Source organism: Puma concolor, chromosome C1, assembly GCF_028749965.1.
Source record: "Puma concolor isolate L17-30 chromosome C1, mPumCon1.1.hap2, whole genome shotgun sequence".
In the NCBI taxonomy this organism is placed as follows: Eukaryota; Metazoa; Chordata; class Mammalia; order Carnivora; family Felidae; genus Puma; species Puma concolor.
The window spans coordinates 219,927,567-219,951,605 of record NC_141674.1 but is presented as its reverse complement, the minus strand read 5'-3'; the positions used below and the strand labels follow the sequence as shown (position 1 = coordinate 219,951,605).

General features: G+C 59.0%; 1 protein-coding gene across 1 annotated transcript in view; it reads right to left on the bottom strand.

Annotated features, from left to right (window-relative positions):
* MLPH (melanophilin) overlaps positions 1–24,039 on the bottom strand; it is a 43,598-nt gene that overhangs the window by 2,447 nt on the left and 17,112 nt on the right. Inside the window, exons 3-14 of the mRNA XM_025912775.2 lie at positions 20,995–21,216; positions 20,755–20,867; positions 16,503–16,606; positions 15,222–15,338; positions 13,893–14,094; positions 11,694–11,833; positions 6,807–6,992; positions 6,378–6,533; positions 4,868–4,960; positions 4,273–4,350; positions 2,676–2,733; positions 465–565 (exon numbers count right to left, since the gene is read on the bottom strand). Coding sequence (XP_025768560.2) covers positions 465–565; positions 2,676–2,733; positions 4,273–4,350; positions 4,868–4,960; positions 6,378–6,533; positions 6,807–6,992; positions 11,694–11,833; positions 13,893–14,094; positions 15,222–15,338; positions 16,503–16,606; positions 20,755–20,867; positions 20,995–21,216 — 1,570 coding nt within the window. The remainder of the gene's footprint in view (positions 1–464; positions 566–2,675; positions 2,734–4,272; positions 4,351–4,867; positions 4,961–6,377; positions 6,534–6,806; positions 6,993–11,693; positions 11,834–13,892; positions 14,095–15,221; positions 15,339–16,502; positions 16,607–20,754; positions 20,868–20,994; positions 21,217–24,039) is intronic.

The window sequence follows — 24,039 nt, the reverse complement described above, 5'->3', positions numbered from 1 at the left end:
CCCCCTCCCCCGAGTGTCCTGTCTCGTGGAGGGTCCCCTCCCCCTCCCCTGGGTGTTCTGTCTCGTGGAGGGTCCCCTCCCCCTCCCCCTCGTGTCCTGTCTCATGGATGGTCCCCTCCCTTGAGTGTCCTGTCTCGTGGAGGGTCCCCTCCCCTTCCCACGAGTGTCCTGTCTCGTGGATGGTCCCCTTCCCTGACTATCCTCACTGTCTCATGGACGGTCCCCTCCCCTGAGTGTCCTTTCTCCATGGATGGTCCCCTTCCCCGAGCTGAGACCCATCCCTCGGTAGGCAGAGACCCTTATCATCGGTATATTCTGGTACCTTTAAGAAACCGTGTTCAACTTTCCTTTAAATTTTTGCTGGTTTTACTGCACTTGTCAGTTTATCCCTATTTTCTTTGCTCCGCAGTCTTAACGTCAATCTGTAAATCTGACAGGCCTCAGGAAGCAAGGTCAAAGCTTACTGCAAAGCTGTGGTTGGCCACTCCCTTCCTGCTGTTGGGGTTTCTCTGCGTCAGGGATCCGCGGTACGCTGACTGCCGGTCAAAGGAGTCGCCAGCCTTATCTTTAGGGGAACAGAGGCACGTCAGCAGGTGTGCAAGTGAACAACAGCAGGTGTGCAACAATTCAGTCCAATTCTTTCTCCCTTGCCTTGGAGCGAGCACTAAAGCCCCACCTCACCAGGGCTCCAGAGACTGCTACTGCCTCTCCTTTAGTTCCGTGATGTGACACGGGCTGCGGGGGTCTCAGGACCCCGCCCCTCAGAGCGAGGCATTTGGGGTCACACCCTAGTGAACTGTTTGCGTGCGTGGCCACAAGCGAGCAGAGCCCGGGGGTGGGCAGGCAGCCCCCCTTCCTCTCTGGCAGGTGTGGCGTGGGCCCCGCCTGGCACACTGCACCTGTTCCTCGGGGGTGTGAGGGGCACGTCCCCTCTTCCCAGCCCCGAGTTCCGGGACATCGAGGCGGCAGCTTGAGATCAGCCCCGGGGGAGGTGTTCACACCAGGGAAATCGGCAGATGCTGCAAAGTGTTCTGGGTGGTGGCTTGTTCGTTGGCAGGGGGCTGGCAAACCCGTCCATGGTTCCGTGCTGGGCAGAGGGCGTGTGGCCTGGCTTTGCCACACATCCCTGCTCTGGGACCAAACTCCACCGAGGGAGTTGCTAAGCCAGCAATCCCAACTCCGGGGCGGTGAGGACACACGTGGCCCTTCCCATCTGTCACTGCAGGCGTGGGGACCTGCGGCCCGCGCGGGGGTGGCCCTCTGGCAGAGGGCGAGAAGCCCCCCGCGGGGGCTGGCCGCGGTGGCAGGCGAGTAGCCTCGCCTGTGCCGTTTAGACCCTAAAATGCCCGTCGGCTTCAGGGGGCCCGGCGGCAAGGTGCCCTGGGCTGGGACTGGTGAGAGGCCTCTGACCGACAAGGGGCTCATCGCTCGTCCCCCTGCTGGAAACGTGGGCCTCCACTTGGGTTGTAGCCTTGAGACCTGCTGGGAGCGCCCCCAGCGTCAGCGCACCGGGGAACCTCCCGCTGGCCCCGTGGCAGGTGGTGTCTCTGGCAAAGTCCATCACGAGGCCGGTGGCTCTGAGTCGGGGATTCGCCTCAAAGGACCTCGGGACCCACCGTGTCTCTGGACTGACCTGCCTGTGTCTGGGGAGCTCTGGGGCGGAAGGAGGGGGCCGGCACGGAGGTGAGCTGGGTGCAAACACGGACTCTCAAAAGTCGTGCCCGAGGAGGTGGAGGAGAACGTCCTGGGAGGAGGCACTGCGCTTGGCCTGGAAGGGCTTCGGAAGGTGGAGGCGGGTGGGACAGGAAGAGAGCACCCCAGGCAGAAAGCCCGGCCCAGGCAAAGGCACGGAGGCGTGTGTTTGCACCGGGCGCCCTGAACCCCACGTGTGGCTGTGAGGTGTGTGTTGTCCAGTGTGGAGGAAAGTGCTCCCAGGGCACCCATGTGGGACAGGCAGCGAGGGTCTGGAAGCCCGTGCTAAGTAATCCCACTCATTCTGCAGGCAGGTGGGAGCCAACGATTGTTCTGGAGCAGAGCAGGAGCGGAAAGAGAGCTTGGGCTGGGACCATGGCTATGACAGGGCTGTAATGATGGAGTGGTGAGGACAGAGCTCAGATGCAGGGATAACAGGGGACGCCACGGTGGCGAAGGGACTCAAATGGCAGTGGAGGGACTGGATCCTGACGGGGGGAGGGGGCCACTTTCTTCTGGTGACCCGCGCTCAGGCTGCAAGGGGAGCAACGGACAAGTATACGATTCCCCGAGAGCCCGGCCACGTGCTGTGGATGGGGCAGCCAGGCTTTCCATCCTGTTCCATCTGGAACAATGTTGATGTCCTAGTCACCACGGAGACACCAAGGGCGGCTAGGGTATGTTCTGTGCTTTGCATAAGGAGGTGGGGGGGTTGAGCACAGCATTAGAGCAATTCACAGGGCAACACCCCCTCCCCCCCACCTCTGCACGCTCAACCAGCAAATTCCAGTTATCCAGAACACCAACCCACTGGAGTGCTCCCCGACGGTGGCCGGAGTGGCCCCGGGAGTGTCCCAGGCACAGGGACATGGGATGCCGCGTCCCCCGGATTACACAGAAATGCAGAACTCCCACTGGCCACTTTCACGGCCCTGAGCTCACCTCCCAGGCCCACGGGGACCGGGGAAGCCACTAACCCTTACCTTGACTTTTTGGGGGATTACTGAACTTCCTTCTCAGAAGGTAGGGTGCAGTCATCACCTGGAAGAAAGAAGAAGTCTCTGGGCTTCGCGAAATTGCTGTAATTCTCAGCCACACTGGGAGCCAAATTTGGACTTTTTATCATTCTTCCAGATTCTAGAGAATCGGGTCAGCCGTCTCTTGTTCTCAGGCAGCATCTGAACTTTCGTCGTATTGAAATAAAAGCACCAAACTCCAGAGTATAAAAGAGAGGTTTATGCTCGTCAGCTGTGGGCGGACAGTAGGGAGGGCACACGTCTCAGCCGCGCAGACCTGGGTTCACATCCAGGCACCACCCCCACCCCCGTGGTGTGGACGACTTGCGTGTCCTCTCTGGACTCATCTGGAAACCGGGCCAGCGGCCCCTTCTCGGGGACTCTGGAAGATGAACTGCTCCTCACGGCTGGGGGTCCCCACACCTTCCCTTCCGTCCCACCTTCCTGTTGACCTGCCTCTCTGCCGGGGGATCGTCCACTGCCCGTTTTGCCCCCTTCGGGCACGAGCGGTTGGCCTGGCTCCCCCGGAAATCTTCCTAGAATCTGGCACCCTGGGATTCTGCCTGGCTCCTTCCGTGGGCTGCCCCCGGAGACCCACTGCAGAGGCCTTCGGGGCCGGGCTTCCCTGGGCAGATCGGGAAGGATCCAAGAAGAGGGAGGGAGGTCAGGGCCGGGAGGCCTGGGCTGAGACCCCCTCCGTCACTTACGGTCTGCGTGACCTCAGTCATAGATGTCAACCTCCCTGAGCTTCTGTTTGCTCATTGCTAGGACAGGGTGAATACCAGTGTCTACTCACCAGCTTTGTAAACGTCACTTGGAAGGAGGGGAAAAACGCTGTTCCCAACTGCGAAAAGCTACCCGGTGTCACCCTTATGATAAACAGAAGCGACTGGATGTTCCCTACGGCTCCTAGCGGGCGGCAGGCAGGGCTGGGAGCAGGTACCATACTTTCTGGGGCACTGAGGGTGGCACCCGCACTCCTACACCCGGGAGATCTGGCTCCCTCCCAGGCGGGCCCCTCCCCTGCATGCTGCAGCTGTTAATAGTGCCATCGTCGCCCACGGTCCTGGTCCCTGGGCCACTGCACACACACACACACGCACACACACACACACACACACATACACGGGCTTCTGCTGCTCCCGCTGCTGAGTCGGCATGTGCCTCCCCTAGACGCGGGCCCGTCCCCAGGCCGCTGGAACCCGCCGGCCTGCGCGGGGCCTGGGAGAAGAGCCCAGAATGGATGTCGTCCATGACGGATGGGCCCTGCACAGGAGACTGTGCTGCGTTACTCCGAGCTGAGGACCCCTTGCGTGGGGTCTGTCACCGTGGGAGGTTTGCTTTGTGTTTCCCTCTCTGTCCCACCTTCCCGCGCCCCAGCTGGGTGTTCCTGGGTTTCCCCAACAAACACGTCAACGCTCTCACCCTGTCTTAGCACGCGTCTCTGAGGAAGCCACCCTGAGGGACTGCCGAGAAAGCAAGCTCTGTGTGGCTCAGCCCCACCACTCCCTGGAACCTTCTGGAAAAAGCTGCGCCGACCTCTTACTCTTGGAACGACACATACCTTGACCTCATCCGAAGGCTCTGCGTCTGGATCCTTAGGGGTCTGGCCCAATCTCCCAACGGGTCGGGGAAGAAATATCTGTGGAGGACGAGGAAGAGGCCTATACCTGATTACTGCTTATCTGACCCCTGTCACAGGAGGGCTGGAGGCCGGAGGGACCGAAGGACAGGATGCCTGTTCTCTGTAAACACTCGGCCCGTCAGCAAACCACCCCACACACCCCCCTGCACCCTGCCAAAGTAAAACACAGAGTGGCTGGTTAGCGTTGAATTTCAGAAAAACGACGAATGTTTGTTTATAAGAATGTTTCAAATATTGCAGGGGATGTACTTACACTAGAAAATGATGTGTCCTTTATCTGAAGTTCAGGTGCACTGGGTGTTCTGTATCTTCCCTGCAGTGGGACCTAGGGCCCTCCCTGGACCATCCTCCGCTGGCCTGCCAGGTTTCCCCACTGCTGTGACCCGCCTGGAGACCCCAGCTGGAATCTGGGGAGGAGGCCGTTGGCCCCAGACCTGCCCTGCCGTCCCCAGCCGTCTGCTCCGGTCACACCCAGCTGGGCACAGACCTGCAGGCTCTGGCCCCCCGCACTCACCGGGAGGTTGGACCTCCGCTGGGGCTTTCCCGAGGGTCTCACCGAGAGCCCAGCAGCCTGCAAGGCGGCAATCTTAGACTTGATGTTAGAAACCTGGGGGGACAAAGGACAGGCACACGGACGTTATTCTGATGTGCCAACCCGATGTCCCAGTAGAGCAGCTGCTGATTCACTGATTCACTGACAACGGGGTCCCGTTGTCATTCATCTTGCAGGGCCATCGGGAGGGGGCTGGTGTTCCTTGTAGGTCACCCTAGACAGGAGCAGGGGGGCTCTGGACCTTTCCTGGCACATCAGGAAGCTTGGCTCCCACAGGGATGGAAGCAGCAGCAGTGATCGGGGACCGTGTCACCGCAGGCCTACGGGACGGGGCTACATTTTATGGGCAAAGGCTTGGCTGGCATCGGGCTGGGTCTGCCTTCCTGGCATCATTTCAAATCACCCCCCGACCCCAGCTCTCACACCAGCCAGAAGAAACTTCTGGAAACAGAAACAAGGCCCCATTGCCCCTGTTCTGATCCCTCCAACAGCTCTCTGGAATCTGCTCTCCTCTCAGACCTGCCTCCCACCCCCGCCCCCTCGCTCCCTCTGCCCCAGGCTCAGGGTTTCACTGCTGATTCCTGAACATGCCAAGTCCGACAGCACCCCAGGACCTTTGCACGTATGCGCTGCCTTCTTCTTGTAACATCCCTTCCTGAGCAGCTCACCTGACCGCTCTGCCGGGCTACCGTCACTTCCTGCCTGCACGGCTCTCTTCCTGAACTGAGTTCCTCCATCAATGGCCTGTCCTCTGTCCCCACCTGCTACAGGCGTAAGCTCCATGAAGACAGAGGCCCCATCTAAGAATGTTACAGCTGTGTCTTTTGTGTTCTACACAACGCCCGCCACATTCAGGAGTTTAAAAACTGTTTGCTGGGCAAGAAGGAATAAAAGAATACAGTCGTTGGGCTGACCTGGCCTCCTAATGTGCACAGCTCTGGGGACACGCCCCATCCTCCTGGGCCTGGAGAGCACTTGCTGATGAGCAGAAGTGCTGGCTCCTCTTGTAGCCTGAGGGGGAGACCCTCTCTTCCCTGCAGGCCCCCAGGGGGAGGGCAGAGCAGAGCCCGGTCACCTCGCCGTCTCTGGGAGGCCCCGGCTCTGCCCTTTGACCTTTGTATGCTACGGACACAACCCTCACCCAACTCAAGCCCTGGCCCTATGCTCAGGCTCACAGGATGTCCCTCGGGTGACAGTCTGGTCCTGAGCCCCAGGGCTGTCCTGAGCCTGCTTCTAGAGAAGCCCCTCCTCCTGGGAAGCCCCTCCTCCAGCATCTTCCTAAGGGCGGAACACCCTGCCTGCCTCTCTCCAAGGCAAACGGGATGGCGGCCAGGGTAGTGCCCTGGGTGATTCCCACAGAAACCCCCGAGCTCCTCTTCTGGAGCTCGGGTGGATGTCCACGGCTGCCAGACCTTCAGGGCCCATCACTATCCCTCCTGGGGAGCCGCCCGCCCCTGGGGCTAGTGGCTACCTCACTCTCCACCTGCTGAACCTCGGAGGCCGTCACGGCCACTCTGTCTTCCAGCTCCAGCAGCTCCTGGTCCGTGGTTCTGCCGGGCTGCATGAGTTCCTGAGGACCCCGGGGGCTTGTTTCCCGTCTGGACGTTTGGCCCGCAGCCACGAGCACCTAGGAGAGGGGAGCACGGAACATGACCACCAGCGGGAGAGACCGCAGGGCTCTCCCCAAGACGGGCCCAGGCTTACGACACTCTCTTCCCCTGAACTCAGAGCTGATCGGCCAGCGGGGGCTGGGTCTCTCGTGCAGCTCTTGCTGGGGCCCAGTGCCCACCGGGGGGGGGGGGTGGCTTCCTGCCTGGGGTGGGCCAGTGGCTTGGTTACAAACCCTTGACTCCTGGCCCCACCTCTGCCCAGGTCTTGCCAAGCCCTCGGGTGGCCTCACCTCTGGGGCTGCCCCAGGGAGGTCCTCGATGGAGGTTTTCCTGTTCAGTCCTGCCTCTTCCTCCTTGCTCCCCTCCTCCTCGGACGAGGCCCCCTGGTCACTGATGTGGCTGGTCATCTCCTCCAGCTTCCTCTTTAGGGTCTCTTCTTCTCTGTCGGCGTCTGTGGGCTGGTGGCCGGTGAGATGCTGAAATGCACAAGCGGATCTGTGTTCAGTTGGTCCCCTGTGTGCACCGTGCTCAGAGGCAGGGCTCTGGGAGAGGTCTCCGTCCACGCTCCAGAAGAGCCTGTCCACAGTGCCCGTGCTGGGGGGCCAGTCCCGGCCCTCAGGAAGCAGGCTGTCAGGGTAGGGGGGGCACTCCTAGCGATCCTGCCACCACCCACGCCAAAGACCCACGATGTGTGAACTAGACATTGAGCTTTCCTTCGTGGACATTTTCACCACGGGAGGACGCTTCTTCCCTCTAGCCCCAAATCAGGTCCCCAAGCCGAGGGGGTGGCCGGGGGACACAGTCCGGTCTCACCAGGCACCCATCACGGCACAAATTCCTGAGCAGCGGAAGGCCAGCTAAGGCCGCCATCCGTGACGTGAGCTGGGAAGGGTAAGCACGAAGCCCATTTTGACACAGAAGGTTCTGGAACACCAAGAGAAAGCTGGGAGCGGTCCCAGCAGACAGGGTAAGGGGGTGAGCACAGCAGGGGAGGTGACAAATTCAGCAAGACCAGGAAGCTGCATCTGAAGGGCGTCTGACACGGCCCCGCTGCTCCCCATCCGCACAGGAAGGCGCCAATGAATTATGCCAGGTTGCTTGATCTGAAAGTCGTCAGCTGGCCACAGCCGGGGTCACTGCGGGCTGGGAGGGACCACTAACACCTGAAACAACGAAAAACACAACTTCCTCGTCCCCTGAGTCACCAGCCTCCTGAGTCACCAGAGTCTCTCAGCTCCCAGACCAGGACCCGAGAAAACCAATCCTTCGGTTTTCCTCCAAGCCCAGCCTCCGTGTCCTTCCGGCCATTATCTCCTCCGGGGCTCACCTGGTTTTTTTAAAAGGGACATTTGAGAGGCACTTGTGGAGTGGGAAGGTGCTTTTGCTTTGTGGGGCAGGTCATTAGTTTGGTGTCCACGGCAGTGCCGCGGGCTCCAAGCAGCCAAAGCTGCCCGGAAAAGAGCGGAAAGCTGAGCGACACAAGGCAAGGGTCTCGGTTAGGATTCGGCCCTCAGTCTGAGTGGCGGCTGTGACGGAGCCCCCCTCTGGTGGCACTGGGTGGCCGGAGGCGCGATCGATACGGGGAGGCGGGGGCAGTGTTCACAGACAGCTCGTCTCCCCGAGAGCAGCGTGCGTGGGACACGTCCTGCCACCACACGCCCCAAGAAGAGTCCTGACGCCATCATGGTCTAACGTCACCTCCAGAGTGGCAAAGAGAGAAAAGCACCCAAGACGAGTTGGAAAGTTCTCATCTGGGGCTGGGGGGCAGCAGGGAGCCACGGAGAGGCCGGAAGGCCGCGGCCGGGATCTGAGGGCCCAGGGCTGCTCTGAGCAGGGCCCTGGCGGCATCCGGGCTCCCGAGGCGGGAGGAGGTAGGAGGCCTCCAGGACGGCGTGGACACCGCAACTGTAACACCACTCTGGTCTTCCATCTGGTGTGGACGGCCGCCGGCCCCTTCCCGGAACCCCCGGGGGACGCCCGCTTCTCAGGTACTCGTGAGGGACGCCCACGAGGCTGGTGTGGCCTTGTCCTTTCTGCCCAAAGCAGCAGCTGCTTGGCTGGCGGCCTCCGCCCCTGTGTGAGCTCCAGCTGTCGGCCTTACCACGTTTCGTGGACACATACGGACATAAAGCTCGGCACGGACGCCTGGTGCTTTCGACTCGGAGGCAACAAAACCGAAATTCGCAATTTATAAACACAACGCAGACAACAGGCCGTGGATTAAAATGGAACCACCACAATTTGCCACCCGTGAGGCTTCTGCGGGGAAACCGAGTCAGAGTCTGCAGCCTGTGCCCAGCATCAGGGGCCTCGAGGCTGGGTTTGGGGAGTGGGGGCTCGCACCCCACCACGGGGAGGCGTGGGGGTGCATGCCGGGGCTGTGGTTTCCCGGCTTTCCGGATCTCAGCCCCACGGAAGCGCCCTTCACACCCATGCTGGCCTTCTCTTGGCGTGAGCAATTCTTTACAGAAGGCCTTTCCTGAATATCCCTCATCCAGAAAGTCTTGACCTTGAATACAGGACAGAGACAGGCACCAGAGCACAACAGGACATGCCGATGAACCCCAGGACGCATCATGCTGAAGGACTCTGGGCACCCCAGGGTGTGTCTGTGAGTCTGGGTTCAGGAGCAATGCTCTGGGGGCAGGCAGGCGTGGGGGTCCTGCAGCGGCTCTCACACGGTCCCCTGAAAGAGTCTGTCCCAGGCTTTTACCCACATGCCGGGCCCCCTGCCCTTTGCACCAGCTCTGTGAGCAGCCGGTCGCCTTTACGTGAAGATTCAGGGGAAGGGAGATGTCGCTCAAAGTGGAGTCAGTGGAAATAAGTGAAGACAGGAAATTCCAGAGATGAGCTAGAGAAACGAAATGGGGGATAATTCAAGGATTCGAGGAGGCACAAAGGACGGCCGGCCCTGGGAGGGCTAGAGACCAGCGCGTGTGTGTTCCTGCAAGTTCCCACAGTCGTTAAATTAAAAACTGACTGAAAGGAGGCAATTCTAGTCTGTATCCCACTGTCTTCTGATCCGGCTCCTCTGCCCGCTGTGGTCCTGCCACACGGGACGGTCCCTGCCCTGGCCTCACTCCCCCCTCCACCACCATCCCCCCCGGCCCTCCCGGGGCCAAGCCTTGGTCTGGTCAAAGGTCACTTCCTTGAGCCAGTGTTTTCCTTGCTATTCTGTAAAAGGGGGTTCAGGCTCCAAGAAGCGTGGGCCACCCTGGGTGCAGAATGGTAGGTGGCTTTTCACTACAGACCTTCTCAGGGCCTTTCACACCCTGCCTAGCTCAGGGCAGAAGGGGGGGCGGGGGTTGCACTGCTTCCAGAGACGGAAGGTGGGCAGGAGAGCTCCCAGCCCATGCTTGTAGGACAATTCTGGGTGACATCCCAGGAAGGGGAGTCAGCTGTGACTCTGGAGAGGCCGAGTTCAAAGACGCCATGTTTCTGTCCTGCTGACGTTTTTTAGCCCCATCAATTTTACAACAAAAAACGTACAGTGGTTCCTCAAAACCCATGCAAGACAGGACTCCTTCTCCAAGTCTGCCGCTGTTTTCGGCAGATCGTGTCCTGGGGCTCGGCAGCGAGAGGATGGCGGTTAGAGGAAACCCTGACCTTTCCTACATCAGCCGAGCCTGGGGAGCCTGGGGACAGTGGGTTCAGCAGAGCCCAGGCCCTGCCGGGCAGTTCCATCTGTCAGCGATGGTCCTGGGCAGCGCTGGTCTACCCACGGCCAGGACTCAGCCCGCCGTGGAGCCTGTGGCTGTGAGTCAGGCTCCTCCTGGGTCATCCGGGTGCCCGGAAGGGGTGAGGGGCCGGGGAAGGCCCAAGTCCCCTGCGGAGCAGCCCCTCCCAGCTCGGGCCCCTCGCCTGCCCCTACCATCTGCTCCTTGAACTGCAGCGACCACAACCGTCCTCCCCCGTCCTCTTCCTGCCTTTTCTGAACACGCTCAACATCTGCTCAGTCTTTCCACCTGGCGGCCCGGAGCTCAGTCCGTGGGTGCCCGGAAGGGAAGCTCGCCGGAGGCATCCCCGACCCCTCAAACCTCCCTGGGGGAGGGTCCCAGGAGGAGCTCTGTGCCATGCATCATGGTGCACGGGAGGCTGAACCAGCACTCATCCTGGCTCCTGCCAATGTGCCTGAGACGGGCCTGGGCTGAGCTACAGTTCAGAGTTCTCCATCCTGAGTGGGGGCCCTTCTCCTACTCAACCTGCCTCTGGGCTCCTCAGTTACAAAACAGCCCGGCCTCACGATTTCACCCGTAGCAGTCGAGACCTTATCAGGATCATTGATGAGTCTTTATCAACCTAGCGGTCACGATGGCCTCATATAAAGCATTGTTGCCTTTTCCCCCAGTTAAGTGTACCTGCCCAAACCGAGATCAGTGGTCTGTAAACGGGATCACGGTTTGAATTCCGTGAAGGAAACCTGGGTACTCACAGGAATCTTGTGACTGATTTTATAAATCAGGGCTTGCAGTGTGAGTGAGTCGCACTCATTCAACAGGCGTCAAGTGTTGTAAGTTACATTTTCTTAAAAGCTGCATAAAGTCTGCTAAAGGCATAAATCCACGGATTATTTCCTCCTCTTATAAATGACATAATACTTAATCGGGTGCATAGTAAACATTTTCATCACAAGGAATCAAGTACTGGGACACCTGGGTGGCTCAGCTGGTTAAGTGTCTGACTTTGGCTCAGGTCATGATCTCACAGTCTGTGAGTTCGAGCCCCGCGTCGGGCTCTGTGCTGACAGCCCAGAGCCCGGAGCCTGCTTCCGATTCTGTGTCTCCCTCCCTCTCTGCCCCTACCCCACTCATTCTCTCTCTCTCTCTCTCTCTCTCTCTCTAAAAAATAAACACACATTGGGGTGCCTGGGTGGCTCAGTCGGTTAAGCGTCCGACTTCGGCTCAGGCCATGATCTCGCGGTCCGTGAGTTCGAGCCCCGCGTTGGGCTCTGTGCTGACAGCCCAGGGCCTGGAGCCTGCTTCTAATTCTGTGTCTCCCTCTCTCTCTGCCCCTCCTCCACTCATGCTCTGTTTCTGTCTCTCTCAAAAACAAACCAACGTTAAAAAAAATTAAGATGAAATATCAGAAGCTTTGATTCCTCTGCCGTGACCTGGTGTGAAGGTAAAAGACCTCCATCCACAGCGACGGCAAGAACGGATCCGTCCCGGCTGCCGTACCTGGCTCTCAGCCGGGGCGCAGTCCCTCCACGTGAGGCTCTGGGAGGCCACACCGTCAGCCCCGGTGTCCTCGTCATCGGAGGTGCCTTCGTCAGCTGGGTACCAGGAGGAGAGCCGCTCACTGCTGCTGACGCCCGGACCTTTGGAGTGACAGTGGGTTCGAGTTATTTGTGGTGAAAAGCCGAAAGCCGGTGGACACGTTTTTCCCAATAAGAGGTCAAAGAAACCGAAGACGTGACCGCCGCCCCCTGAGGTCAGGGAGCGGAGTGCCTGAAATCGAAGTAAGAGTGGGGCTCATTGCGTGTCCTCTCGCAAGGAGCTTCAGGCCCCTCGCGGTGACGCCCGGAGAGGAGGAAGCCAGGTCCGCAAAGCAGCAGGCGGGGGATGATTACAGCACACCCCTGTCCACGTGCCTGGAGGGTGGCACACGTGGGGCCTGGGGAGTTTCCCCGAGCGGAGGAGGCATCGGAAGTCTTTCCACATCGGGCACTCCGGGCCGTTTCTCATGCCAGACTCTTGGAGGGCAGGGATCACCTGGGTGTCGGGCCGTGCTTGTCCTGGGCTCCAGCCGTGGCGGGAAGCTCGCCGTCCCCACCGCCTCACCCACGGCCCCAGGCAGCCTGGGCGGCACCACACACGGCCACACGAGGTGCGTTCAGGGTTGACCAGCCGGGAGGCACGGCGGGAGAGGCTCTGCAGGGCCCCACGGGTGCCGTGAGCTCTGCCGAGAACCCGAGTGAGCCTGGGGAGAGGGTCCCCGAGCTCCAGAGAGACTCCAGTGCAGGGAACACGCGGGTTTTAGCCTGGGACACCGTGTGCTGAGGGCGCCTGGACTCCGCCCACAGTGAGATTTCGAGCCGGTGTGTTGGTGACGATTTGCTGTGTGGTAACACTTAGTGGACACGACCGTCTCTTTTCCGCCTACAACCGTGCCGCGCGTTGGGCACGCGCCCCTCTTGGCAACGAGGAAACGGAGTCACGATGGCCAAGCGGGTTGATCAGGTGGCAGCACATCTCACCTCAGGTGATGCACCTGCAGGCCGTGATGTGCTCCCAACGCAATGCGGCCGATCAAACTCCGGTATGTCCCGTGAGCCGCTACCCGGTTAAGGGACGGGGTGCAAATTGTGTGTTAGCATCAGTCAAATAGAGCAACTATTGGTCAGGAACGCCGGGGCTGGAGCTCAGCGTGGACGGTCTCCCTCGGCCTCTCCTTCCCTGCCCGCCGCCCTGCGTGCTCGGGGAGGCCAGGGATCACGGGGCAGGGGAAGGGACACCACGTCTGTGCAAGTCCCCATCCTACGACCTGTTCAATGTAGATACATTTATTCACTGATTAGAGGGAACAATGCCTCCCCAATGCCTCCCGTGTCCTAATCGGCCTGCAGACCATGAGATTATGTCCCTGTAATATAATAAGAAGGGAAAACAGAAAAAGGACCTATTTCCTGGCAGACGGTGTGTTAACCACATTTCCCCGGCAGCTGGCCCCACGCCGCGGCCACGTGGGGGCTCATTAGCAGGAAGGCTGCGCGGCCACCGTGATCTCATTTGCTGCGACATCAGTAGGGGGTCTCAACTCCTGAACCCACACGCCCACAGGGCACAGGAAAAGACGGCGATTCAGGATTTCATTACGAAGCGAACTGTCTGACAACGAAATTACACTGAGCAAATCCAGGTTCTGGGCATGTACAGACCTCCTGAGTCACAGCTGGGAGCCGACGGTGGGCCAGGGGAAGCAGCGCCCCAATGGAGCCTGTGCCACCGTCCCCGAGTGTACCAACCATCCCCGAGTGGACTCTTGGTCCCCAAGTGTGTACCATCGGTCTCCAGGTTTGGAGCTGCCCTGTTCTTTGGTCAGGATTGTTGGTCCAGGTGACCAGTGATCCTAATCATTTCAGGGAAACGTGCGTCTCCCTACCCCAAGCCAGGTCCATATCCTTCCTAAAAGGCGTCAGGGTTAGAGCTGTGTGGCCAGTTGAGGCGTTAATGCTGGGTATTCTGAGCGTTGCGAGAGAAGCACCCAGCCCGGAGGAGGCCGGTGTTGATGGCGTTAGCCGGGACTGGCTGTGCTGGATAATCACGGGGAAGGAAGGAGTTGCTACAAACCAGCCAGTGTGTCTGCAGGAATCAGGACCTCCAGGCAGGTCTTTACCTTCCCCTCCCCCACCTGCACACCCCAGCCGGGGCACCTACCGGGTGTGACAGCCAACCCCAGGGCTGTTGTGCAGGACTGTCTGGGGAAGCGGGGCTCAGTGAGGGTGTCCCGTCTGGCAGCCGAGAGGCTGTCTGTCTGCTCTTCTGGATGAGGGTGGCGTCCAGGGGCACCGACATCAGCCTCTTCCGGGACCACGGCCTCCTGGGAGGTGTCCTTGGCACGGGGTTCACCTGTGAGGGCCTGAGCACACAGGACCCCCCAGTTGCGGGACGTTTCACCAGGAGGGGGCTGCTCCTTGGCATGGGGGTCTTTCCAGTCCCGGTCTTGGGGGTGTCCGCACATCATCCGACTGACCGCACGCTAGGCAGCCATCTGCTATGCCCCCTTCCAACTCCGTTCCCTTCGATTTCAGAAATTCTGCCAAAACCATTTATTGCCCACTCTGTATCATGTGTCCATGGAAGGCTGGGGCTCCCGATGCCCTGACCCCTCATCACACAAGGGAACTGAAACCCATTTGACAGCCTCGGGGGCTCTGACCCTCCTAGAGATGGAACCCTTGAGAATACGGATGGGGAAGTTATCTGTTTTGGGGGCGGGTGCATTTTTCTAACTGCGTGCACCTTAAGACTCCTAGAAGACCAGGGGGGCAAGACTGAGTGTGGGCAGGGCCCCGGGTGGCCCCTTGGCTGCAACCCCAACACTCTCCCTTCCTCAGGCGGCAGAGGGTTCTCTCTGCTGTGCCGTCACCCTAAGGGAACCAAGGTGCTGAGGACTTCGGGAAGCCACGTGCCCCAGCCCCTTTCCAGCTGGAGGGGGGCAGGAAGGAAGCAGTCCTCAGGCCCTGGAGGCCACGGGAAACGGAGACGGCAGTGGCTGATCCTGTGGCCGGAGCAGGACCTGGGGCCCAGAGACGTCTGGGGTGCCGGCTCCCTGCCCTGCTGTCCTCTCCCCCAAAGCAGTCTGCAGATCAGCCGGGGCAGGTGCGTCCCTGCCCCAGCTCTGGCCTGGTACCTCCAGATGGATGTCCAGGCACACGTCAGGCCCGAACTCCAGGGCAGAAGCCGTTCTCCTGGCCCTCCCGAGTCACGGGGTTTCTGCCTTACTTCTGGGACAAGCAGCCAGCCCGAATTCCCTCGGCCCCTTCGTCTGTCCAGCCTTAGTTCCCATCCTGCACTCCACTTGCCCAAGCTGCCAGCCCCGTGTCTGCAGAGACCCTGGGCCCCCTCCCCAACTCTCCCCTGGCCTGTTGTGCCCTGATACTGGCTATGGTCATCGGACTCCTTCCCAGAGTGCCCTCCCCCACCTACCCCCCTGGGGCCCCGAGTGGCCGGGAAGGACGGGGGCAGAAATGAGAGCCCACTGACCTGCATGCTGTCTGTGGCCATCGGGACCGGCGACAGATATGGGGGGCGACCGCAGGACTGAGTCGAGCCATCAGAGTCTGCCTCAAAGTCCAAGCCGTGAATGGAGAGGCGCTTTTTCTGAGCAGGTGTAGACACGGGCAAGAAGGGGGGGGTCAGGGTCAGCCTGACAGAGAGGACGGGGGCCCCCTCAGCCCTGGGGTGGGAGCCTCCATGGGCATATGTCCACCTCCCGCACTAGAAACAGACCCAAAGGAGCTCCAAGGCCGCGCCAAGGGGCCCAGAGCGCCTTTCCCCGGCCCTGCGAGACCTGCTTCCTCAGCATCTCCTAGAGGAGCAGGAGAGGTATCCAGCTGCTCAGAAGTGCTGAGGACACAGGCCCCGGAGCACCGCGGCCCTAGGGTGCGGGGCGGGCAGGCAGTCTGCTTGAGGGCCGACAGGTGCCTCTCTCCCTTGGGAGGCGTCAGGGGGCGGGGGGAGGAGGCTCAGACAAATGAGGGGCACCTGCTGTGGGGGTGCAGAGGCGGGGAAGAGTTCCATGCTGTTCAGATGAAGGGCATACGTCTACTGAAATCCTCCCTCACAATGATCTTGATCCTTTAAAGGTATTGTATAGGGAATATTCCAGACACTGGCTAGTGCTCTTTAAGCTCAGGACGAGGCAGGAACACAGTGTTCTCACTGTAGACTGGCCAGACGTGTCCAGTGTCATATCTCAAAGACCCTGGCCTCCTCCCGTGGCTCCATCATTGTCCCCCTGCCCCAGCCTGCTCCCCTTCCGTCATCCCACCCAGATGCTTCTCTATCACCAAAACTAACTGAAAAATAAGTTGCTGTTCTTAAGACAGAAACAAACACCGACAAAGGCAAGGCTCGTGGTTGGCTTTTAAACAGAAGCAGAAGTGTTCACAGAGGGGAGTCTAAAGGGGCCTTGCTTCCCTCAAAGATGCAAAGGCCGCCTTGGGAGACACCAGCGCTCCCTCTGGGACCCCTGCCTGCCCTGACAACCTGACACGCGGGCCCCCGGGGTCCTGACCCACGGGCCAAGCAGGCTTCGCGGCAGGCTCTGCCTACCCTGCAGCCTGCCCCCGGGGTTTCTGATGGTGACACCACATGGTGAAAGCATGCTCTCATTTGCTGCTCAGTGTCTCACGGACCGCCTGGGCATGGCAGAGGGGGCAGGCTCTCCGTGCTCCTGCTGGAGTGGAGAGCACTGAGATTTTTAGGAAATCTGAGCCCAAGGCTCCAGGTGGGGGAGGGGCGGGGTGACTGGGGAAGACTTACTTTGCTCCCAAGGGGTTGGGCCTGGGCCACTGTGTCTAGTTCTCCATCCTCTTCTGTCTGCTCACTGTCTCCACTTCCCTCTCCAGGGCTTGGCTCAGGCCCACCTGCAGCAGATACCGGCATGAGTCCACCCAGGGAGGGGAAGATGGGGGCAAACCATCCATCCACCCACCCACCCGCCCATCCATCCACCCACCTACCTGCTCATCCATCCACCCATCCCACCTGCCCATCTACCACCCCCCCACCCATCCATCCATCCACCCACCCACCCACCTACCCATCTGTCTACTCACCCACCCTCCTACCCATCCACCTGCCCACCTGCCCATCTACCACCCCCCCCACCCATCCATCCATCCACCCACTCACCCACCTACCCATCTGTCCCACCCACCCTCCTACCCATCCACCTGCCCACCTGCCCATCTAGCAGCCATCCACACACCCATCCATCTACCTACCCACTCATTCATCCATTCTCCATTCATCCATCCATCCACCCATCCATCCACCCACCCACTGTGACACTTCCAGGCAAGGCCATCTGCTGGCCTTGCAAAGACCTAGCCAAGCATCAGTTAGAACCGGTCTGAATCTCAGCAGAAAGCTATTATTCTGCATCAGTTTTGTCGAGGGTCACCCCTACAAACCCATTCATCGGTTCCCTCTTGGGCAATCGGAATCACTGATGTTTGTGGTGGGTGAAGGAGGACTCTAGCTACGTCATGTTTTCTCAGATGGACTGCTTCACCCACAATCAGTTCATCTGCTTGTCTGCAGGCATCAGACACAATTGGGACGGAGGTGAGCCTCAGCCCCGGGGCTCCCACCCCTCCTTTCTCGGCCCCCCAGACCCCCTGTTTCACCTGAGCACCCAGGTGGCCCCTTGTCAAGACCTCTTCCTCCTCTTCTCCTGCTCACCCTGGCCTGGCCTGCCCCTCTAGGCCGCCAGAGAGGGATCCAGGAAATGGGCCCTGGGGCGGATCACCCGCCGTCTCTCAGGGGCCACAAGGGCCGGCACTGGGTGCTTAGGCCTGTGGGACCTGGCCCAGCACGTGCTGCCCTGCACGCCCCCACCCTGTATCCCGACCCTCAGCCCCTGGGCCTTTGGGTGCGGGGAGGTCTCAAGTGCAAGCAAGCAGTGAATTGCACATATCTGCGAGCGCCCTGCAAGCCCTTCTCTGCCCCCCTCAGAACTCAGAACCGCGCAGCCAGCAGACTGGGTAATTATTTTCGATTCTCTGGGTAGTGGCAGTCTTGAGGGAATGCACCCCAAACTGCCAGACAGAAGATGGAGGGACAAACGCTATCTGCACTACGGGAATGTAGAAGTGCTTCCTGGAGGCCTGTGTGTGTGTGTGTGTGTGTGTGTGTGTGTGTGTGTGTGTGAGACATCCCCCCCGCCACCCCAGACTGAATATGAACAGGATCTCTGTGCCCCTGTTTGTTACCAACTCCTTCCATCCCTCTCTCCACCTGGGACAAGGGTTTGAGCGACTTTAACCCATCTCCGGAGATCGAGTCATTCTTAATAAAACCCAAGGAAGAGATTTCTCGACCGCTCTTGATAGCGGGGTAGAAACAAAAGTAAAGCCATGTGAGCACGAAGGACTTACTGTGGAGGTCAGGTGAGTCACGTGCCCTGTCAGGCAAACCTACAGCCAAAGAAAAGGCTCTGAGAAACAGACACCCTCCGGAGACTGTGTGCTGAAGGATGGGGTTTCCTGTCATTTCCTTCCTGGCCCTGGGACCGTCTCCCGCAGCATCTGCCCATCCTGATGTGGGGGACTCGGGAAAACACCCCCATTGCTCTGCGGAGCACAGCACCCCCCCAGTGGCTGAAACACCCCCATTGCTCTGTGGATTCCCTGGGAGAAGACCCCCCAGTGGCCCCCACCAGCTCACCAGTCATTAACTTCAATCGTTTCTATTTTTTTCAGTTTGACCGCTTAAAAAAAGCCACAAAGACACAACCTTCCTTCCCTGCACCCTCTCTGACTCAGTGTGCTGGGCTCCCAGGCGCCCAGCAGGGAGAATGCACCCTGGGCATCCCTCCGGGGGACCTGAGACGCCCCTCACTGGGGATGGCAGCCACTGGGAGCCGGGGTTCCTGTTGCCCCACAGCGCCACCTGGTGGCCCTCGGTGGTGACTACTTTGAAACTGGCAGGTTACTTGGGGTGTTGGCTCCAGCAGCTGGGGACGCTGGCCGGGCATCAGAATCCCCACAGCCTTTCACACAACACAGATTCCTGAGCCCACCCGGCCCCTGGAAATCCGCACCTCTCAGGGTGAGGCCAGGTCCCCAGGGGTTCTAACGCGGTGGCCTGCGGTTTCCTCTGCGAGCAGGGCCGCCTCTGGGCTTGAGGGTCTCAAATGCTCTGCAGTGTGGCTTTCGGCCCTGCTTCCTGTGGTTCTCACCCGTGAGCCCTGTCAACCTCCTTCACCTGCCAAGCCGGCTCCTGGCTGGCCAAGGGGGCATGGGGTCATGGGCTTTACTGATGGGCTCCAGCCTGAGACACAGATACGGCCTTGAGAAGCAGTGGGAGGGCAGAGGGAGATGAGGAAGGGCCTTCAAGGATTGGGCACCTTCCTGTGCCACCTCGGTCACATCTGTTGTCTCGGCATAGTTATCCAGAAGGTCTCCTTTTACTCATGAAAATGTTCTTATGTGAATGATTTATCATATGCCTCCCTCCCCAAGAAGCCCTCTCACCCCACGGTCCACTGTTCCAGGTGCTACAAGTCATTCCGAGTGAGGGTGCCTCGGGGTGGTCCCCGTCCTAAATTCAGGAGTGTGCTAAGATGCCTCAGAAACACCTCAGTGGACGCCCAAGCGCTCTGGGGGTGGCTGTGCCCAACTTCAGGTCCTGCCTACCAGCGTGGGGCTTTATAGGACACAGACACAAGTAAGACCTCTCCCCAGAAGGCCTGGGAGGAGACACCTCCAATCCAAACAGCACAGAACCTGCCCCCGATGTGCCTCCTGCCTTAGGGCCCTTGCCTCCCGGTCCCCCAGATGGAGATATTCAAGATGCCCAGCCTGCCCCCCCCCCCCCAGCCTGGTGAGCTCTCCCAGCCTGAAGCCTTGGCCAGGCTTAATGGCAGAGCCTGGGATTCAAGTGGCAGCGAATGACAGTGACAAGGCACGCTCCCTGCAAACACTGCTTAATTATCTCCGCTCAAGTTCAACTTCCAAACTTCAACCTTCTCCTGAAATGATCTCCCTTTCCAAACACCTTAAAGGTGGACAAGACAGGTGAACCCACCTGTCAGGTTTGGTGTAAGAGCACAGTATGGATTTCAAGTTCATTATGAAATAATACTTGCGGGGGGGGGGGGGGCTGGGGAGCTCCGTTGGTTAAGCATCCAACTTCGGCTCAGGTCATGATCTCGCAGTTTGTGAGTTTAAGCCCCGTGTCCGGCCCTGTGCTGACAGCTCGGAGCCTGGAGCCTGCTTTGGATGCTGTGTCTCCCTCTTTCTCTGCCCCTCCCTGCTTGTTGTCTCTCTCTCTCTCTCTCTCTCTCAAAAATAAATAAACATTAAAAAAATTATTAAAAAGAAATGGGACTTCCAGGTGCCTGGGTAGCTCAGTCAGTTAATCATCTGACTTCGGCTCAAGTCATGATCTCCCTGTTCCCAAGTTCAAGCCCCACGTGGGGCTCTGTGCTGACAGCTCAAGCCTGGAGCCTACTTCGGATTCTGTGTCTCCTCCTCTCTCTTCCCCTCCCCCTCTCATGCTCTGTCTCTCTCTGTCTCAGAAATAAATAAACGTTAAAAAAATGAAATAAATACTTGGATTCAAAATATGAAAACACACCATTGAGTTAGAACGAATTTCTTTAAGTCTTGATAAACACCCGACTCCCAGGGAATGTGTGTGGAAAGAGGGAGTCTCGGCCCCAAACCAGACGCCCAGGGAGGAGGGGTCTGGAGAACACAAGTGCCTTATTATTCGATTAGCCACTGAAGTTCAGAATCTTTGGCTCTGAGTTCTCAACCTGCTAGGAAGCACTGGAGAAATATGACTTCAAAGAGTGGGGGGTGTGAATAGCATGCAGGACTTCCCAGGGGGCCAGGCCAGGGGGTGCAGAAGTTTGCACCACATGAAAAGCAGCCAGTTTCACAGAAAATACCCGAAATGCATGGACAGGTGCACACACACATTCCAAAGGATCTGCTGGGTCCGGAAACATTACAACACGCCTGGGAACAGAAAAGAGCCCCCCCGAGACAGGTACACTCCTCACCTCCACCCTGCAGCCGCCCGCACAGGGACCGGATCACTTTGGCACTCCCGAACCGCTTGAAGCGGGCTCTCAGGTGCCCGTAGTACCACTCCAGTGAGCCCATCTTCACAACCCTGCGGACACACGGAGCTCAGGCCCACGGCCCCGCCCACCCTTTCTTCGGCCAGCCGCTCTGAGGGGACGTGTCGGGCCCTGAAACCCACAGGGTCACCTGGACCCCAGGCACCCGCCCCGGCTCACCTGGCCAGGTGGCAGGGGTCACAGAGCCAGCCCTCCTCCTCCGGGTGGGCGTGGCTACAGTCTTGGCAGGTGAAGAGGTGACAGTCCAGGCATTGCCTCTTGGGGGCCACGAGGAGCCGGTAGGGCTGCAGGCAGTGGGCGCAGTGGGTCTCATTCAGGTGGGCCGCATCCGAGAGCAGCTCCCTCTGGGAGCTCTCTTTCTTAATCCTGTCCTTCAATCCCCTAAGGAAGATATCAGACACAAGAACTATATTAGACACCTTGTTCTTGCAACAGGTTTTACACGCCTGCACGCGTGTGTGTGCAAACACACACACACACACACACACACACACACACACACACACACACGGGAACTTTCTCATATGCAGAGAAAAGTGACCCCAACTCGGGTAAAGGCACCCACGGGCAGCCTTTACTCTCTGCCGTGGGAGCTCCACGCTCCCACTCTGTCCCGACGGGGGAGCCCAGTAGGCCAGGTTCACACATGTGCAGTCTGAGTAGGCTGGAATTGAAACACCTGATCCTTAAAGAAATGAAACCGCATTTAAACATATCTGTGACTGTTCACAATTGTACAAATTTTCAGGCTGCGTACCCGTGACTTTCATCCGGTGCCAAAGGGCCAAGAACCATAAAGGCTCGGGATCACAGGCTGGGACAGCTGTCACCTGCCCGCGCAACCTCACACAACTCATAACGGAAAGATGGACAGGAGGTCCTGAACTCCAGGTTTGAGCTGGAGCCCGCAGACCCTGGAGCTTTTCTGCTGCACAGCGTGGAGCTCGGAGACCGTGTTCGGGCTCCCTGCTTCACCGGACGACGGTGAGCCTGCAGTCATCACCACTGGGTGTCCAGCCTTCCTTGGAGGGGGCGAGGTTGGTGGCTTTGGGGAGCCCCGCAGGGCCAGGGGGAGTCCTGGGAGTGTAGCAGGTCAGGCCACGCGGTTACTTAGAACCAATCTGTTGCACAGGCTAAGAGGAGGCTAGAGAAGAGAGAAAAATCTAAGCGGTTCACAGCAGAAGCCACAGAGAAAGCAGAGATCAAGCTCATCAGGGGGGAGAGGCTGGCGCTCCTCTCTGTGAGGGCCTGGCCGCTCACACCTACTCTGTGTGCCGGCCCGACCTGACGTCCGGTCACACCTGCTCCACGGGCCGGCCCGACCTGATGGCCGGTCACACCTGCTCCACACGCCAGCCTGAGCTAATGGCCCTGCGCGGAGGACACCACCAGGTAACTGGGGGTTGGGCTGTGACCCTACTGAGAAAGTGACAGGTCACTGCACTCTCCCTAGGAGGTCACACAGGGTTCTGGGGGCCAAGCCAGGAGGGATCCCTCGCAAGCAGTTTTGGGTGTCTTCCAGCAGGGAAGCAAGTTGAGCTGACCCCCCACGGAGCAAGGCTGACGTGGCCTGGTTTGCACAGTGTCCGTGGCGGGAACCATCCAGCACCACGGGGTCCTGGGAAAACCACAGTTCTCCCAGACCTTTCTGGTGAGCTTGCCCAAACTGAACGGACTAGAAGATGTACACATTCCTTTTGTTCTGGATTTCAGAGAATGTCTGCCAAAGGCAATATTTCTAGCTTTAGATGCGATCAAACCGATCCATTCTTAGTGACAAAAACCAGACCCTGGGTGCCACGGTCTTATGAGAACTCTGCACCCGTGGTTTCTGGTGGGGTCGCCCCAGGGCCGGTGGAGATGAAGGACAAGACAGCAGCTCTAAGAGGCCCTGGGACACCACTTCCCGCGTTGAGTGACACGGACTGCACTTCGCCGATTTCCCTCTCCCCACTCTCCGTTCAAACACTCTGGAAGACAGGCACACACACGAAACTCTTGTGTCAGCTTGGAAAACCAAGAGAGCATGGCTGAGCGCTGGTGGCATCCAGGGTGGGTGATGTCATCCACCGACCACGGTCCAGACACAGCTGCGTCGACAAGGTAGACTTGGCCTCACAGAGACAAGTACAGGCACCTGAAGCCAGGAGGGGAGGGCCAACCCTCCTCCACTTCCACTTGGACTGTATCTGCATCAGTCTGAAAATCTAGAGGCCACCCTGTGTCCCTCTCCTACTGAATGCCCGTCATTCTCTATCCAGGCAGAACTACCTCCCAGCACGGCAGGAAGAAAGATGAGGACATGTGAGGCACCGTGCGTCCCAGGATGCAAAGTCCCCTGAAATAAGAGCCCCAGGGGTGGTGGCTGGAGACAGACAGTGCCAACTATGGGGGAAGGGACAATTATACTCTGCCTCAGATTCTCTAAAACATAACTTCTCTTCTTCATAGCTGGACAGCAGGAAAGGAGAGAAGGGGAGAGCCCGTGCTGGTCCAGCACAGTGACCCCAGCTGGCTCCTGCCGGCTGCAGGGCAATCACCCTGACCCGGAGCTGCACAGGGAAGAGGTGGGCGGGGCCAGGCCAACGCACACAGGATGCTCATTGCAAACACGGGGTTGACCAGATGTCCCTCCACTATGGGTGCCTCGGCAGACGTAAGTCTAAGTCACCGTCAGGAAGAAAAGACACCCTGAGTGCGACTGTCGGAAACAGAAGACAACTTGAAACAAGTGTGTTTGGCACGTTCACTGGGATTGAGAGAGAGGAGGGGATAAAGAAGGAACCAGGCTGAGATGGAAAGACCGCAGGCTATGTTCACCGAGGTGGGGAAGAGACGGCCAAAATAAAGATGGGAAGGAATGAAGATGGACAGTGGGGAGGAAGACGGGCAGAATTACCACCGGAGCTTACGAAGCCCAAAGATTTCGACCGGTGGCCCTCAAGGCGCGGTCCGGGAGCCTCTGGAAGTACCCAAGACCCTTTCGAAGGGTTCACAAGGCCAAAACTATTTTAGTAATGATGCTGAAATGCTATTCCTCTTGTTTGCTCTCTGACGCTTACAGTGGCGGTAGAAAAGCAATGATGGCCAAACAGCTAGGACCTCAGCACGAGTCAAGGCAGAGGGACAAACTGTACAAATTGCCATTCCAGTCTTTGTCACAGAAGTAGAGGAGAGCATGTCTTTGATGAAGTGTGTCCTGAT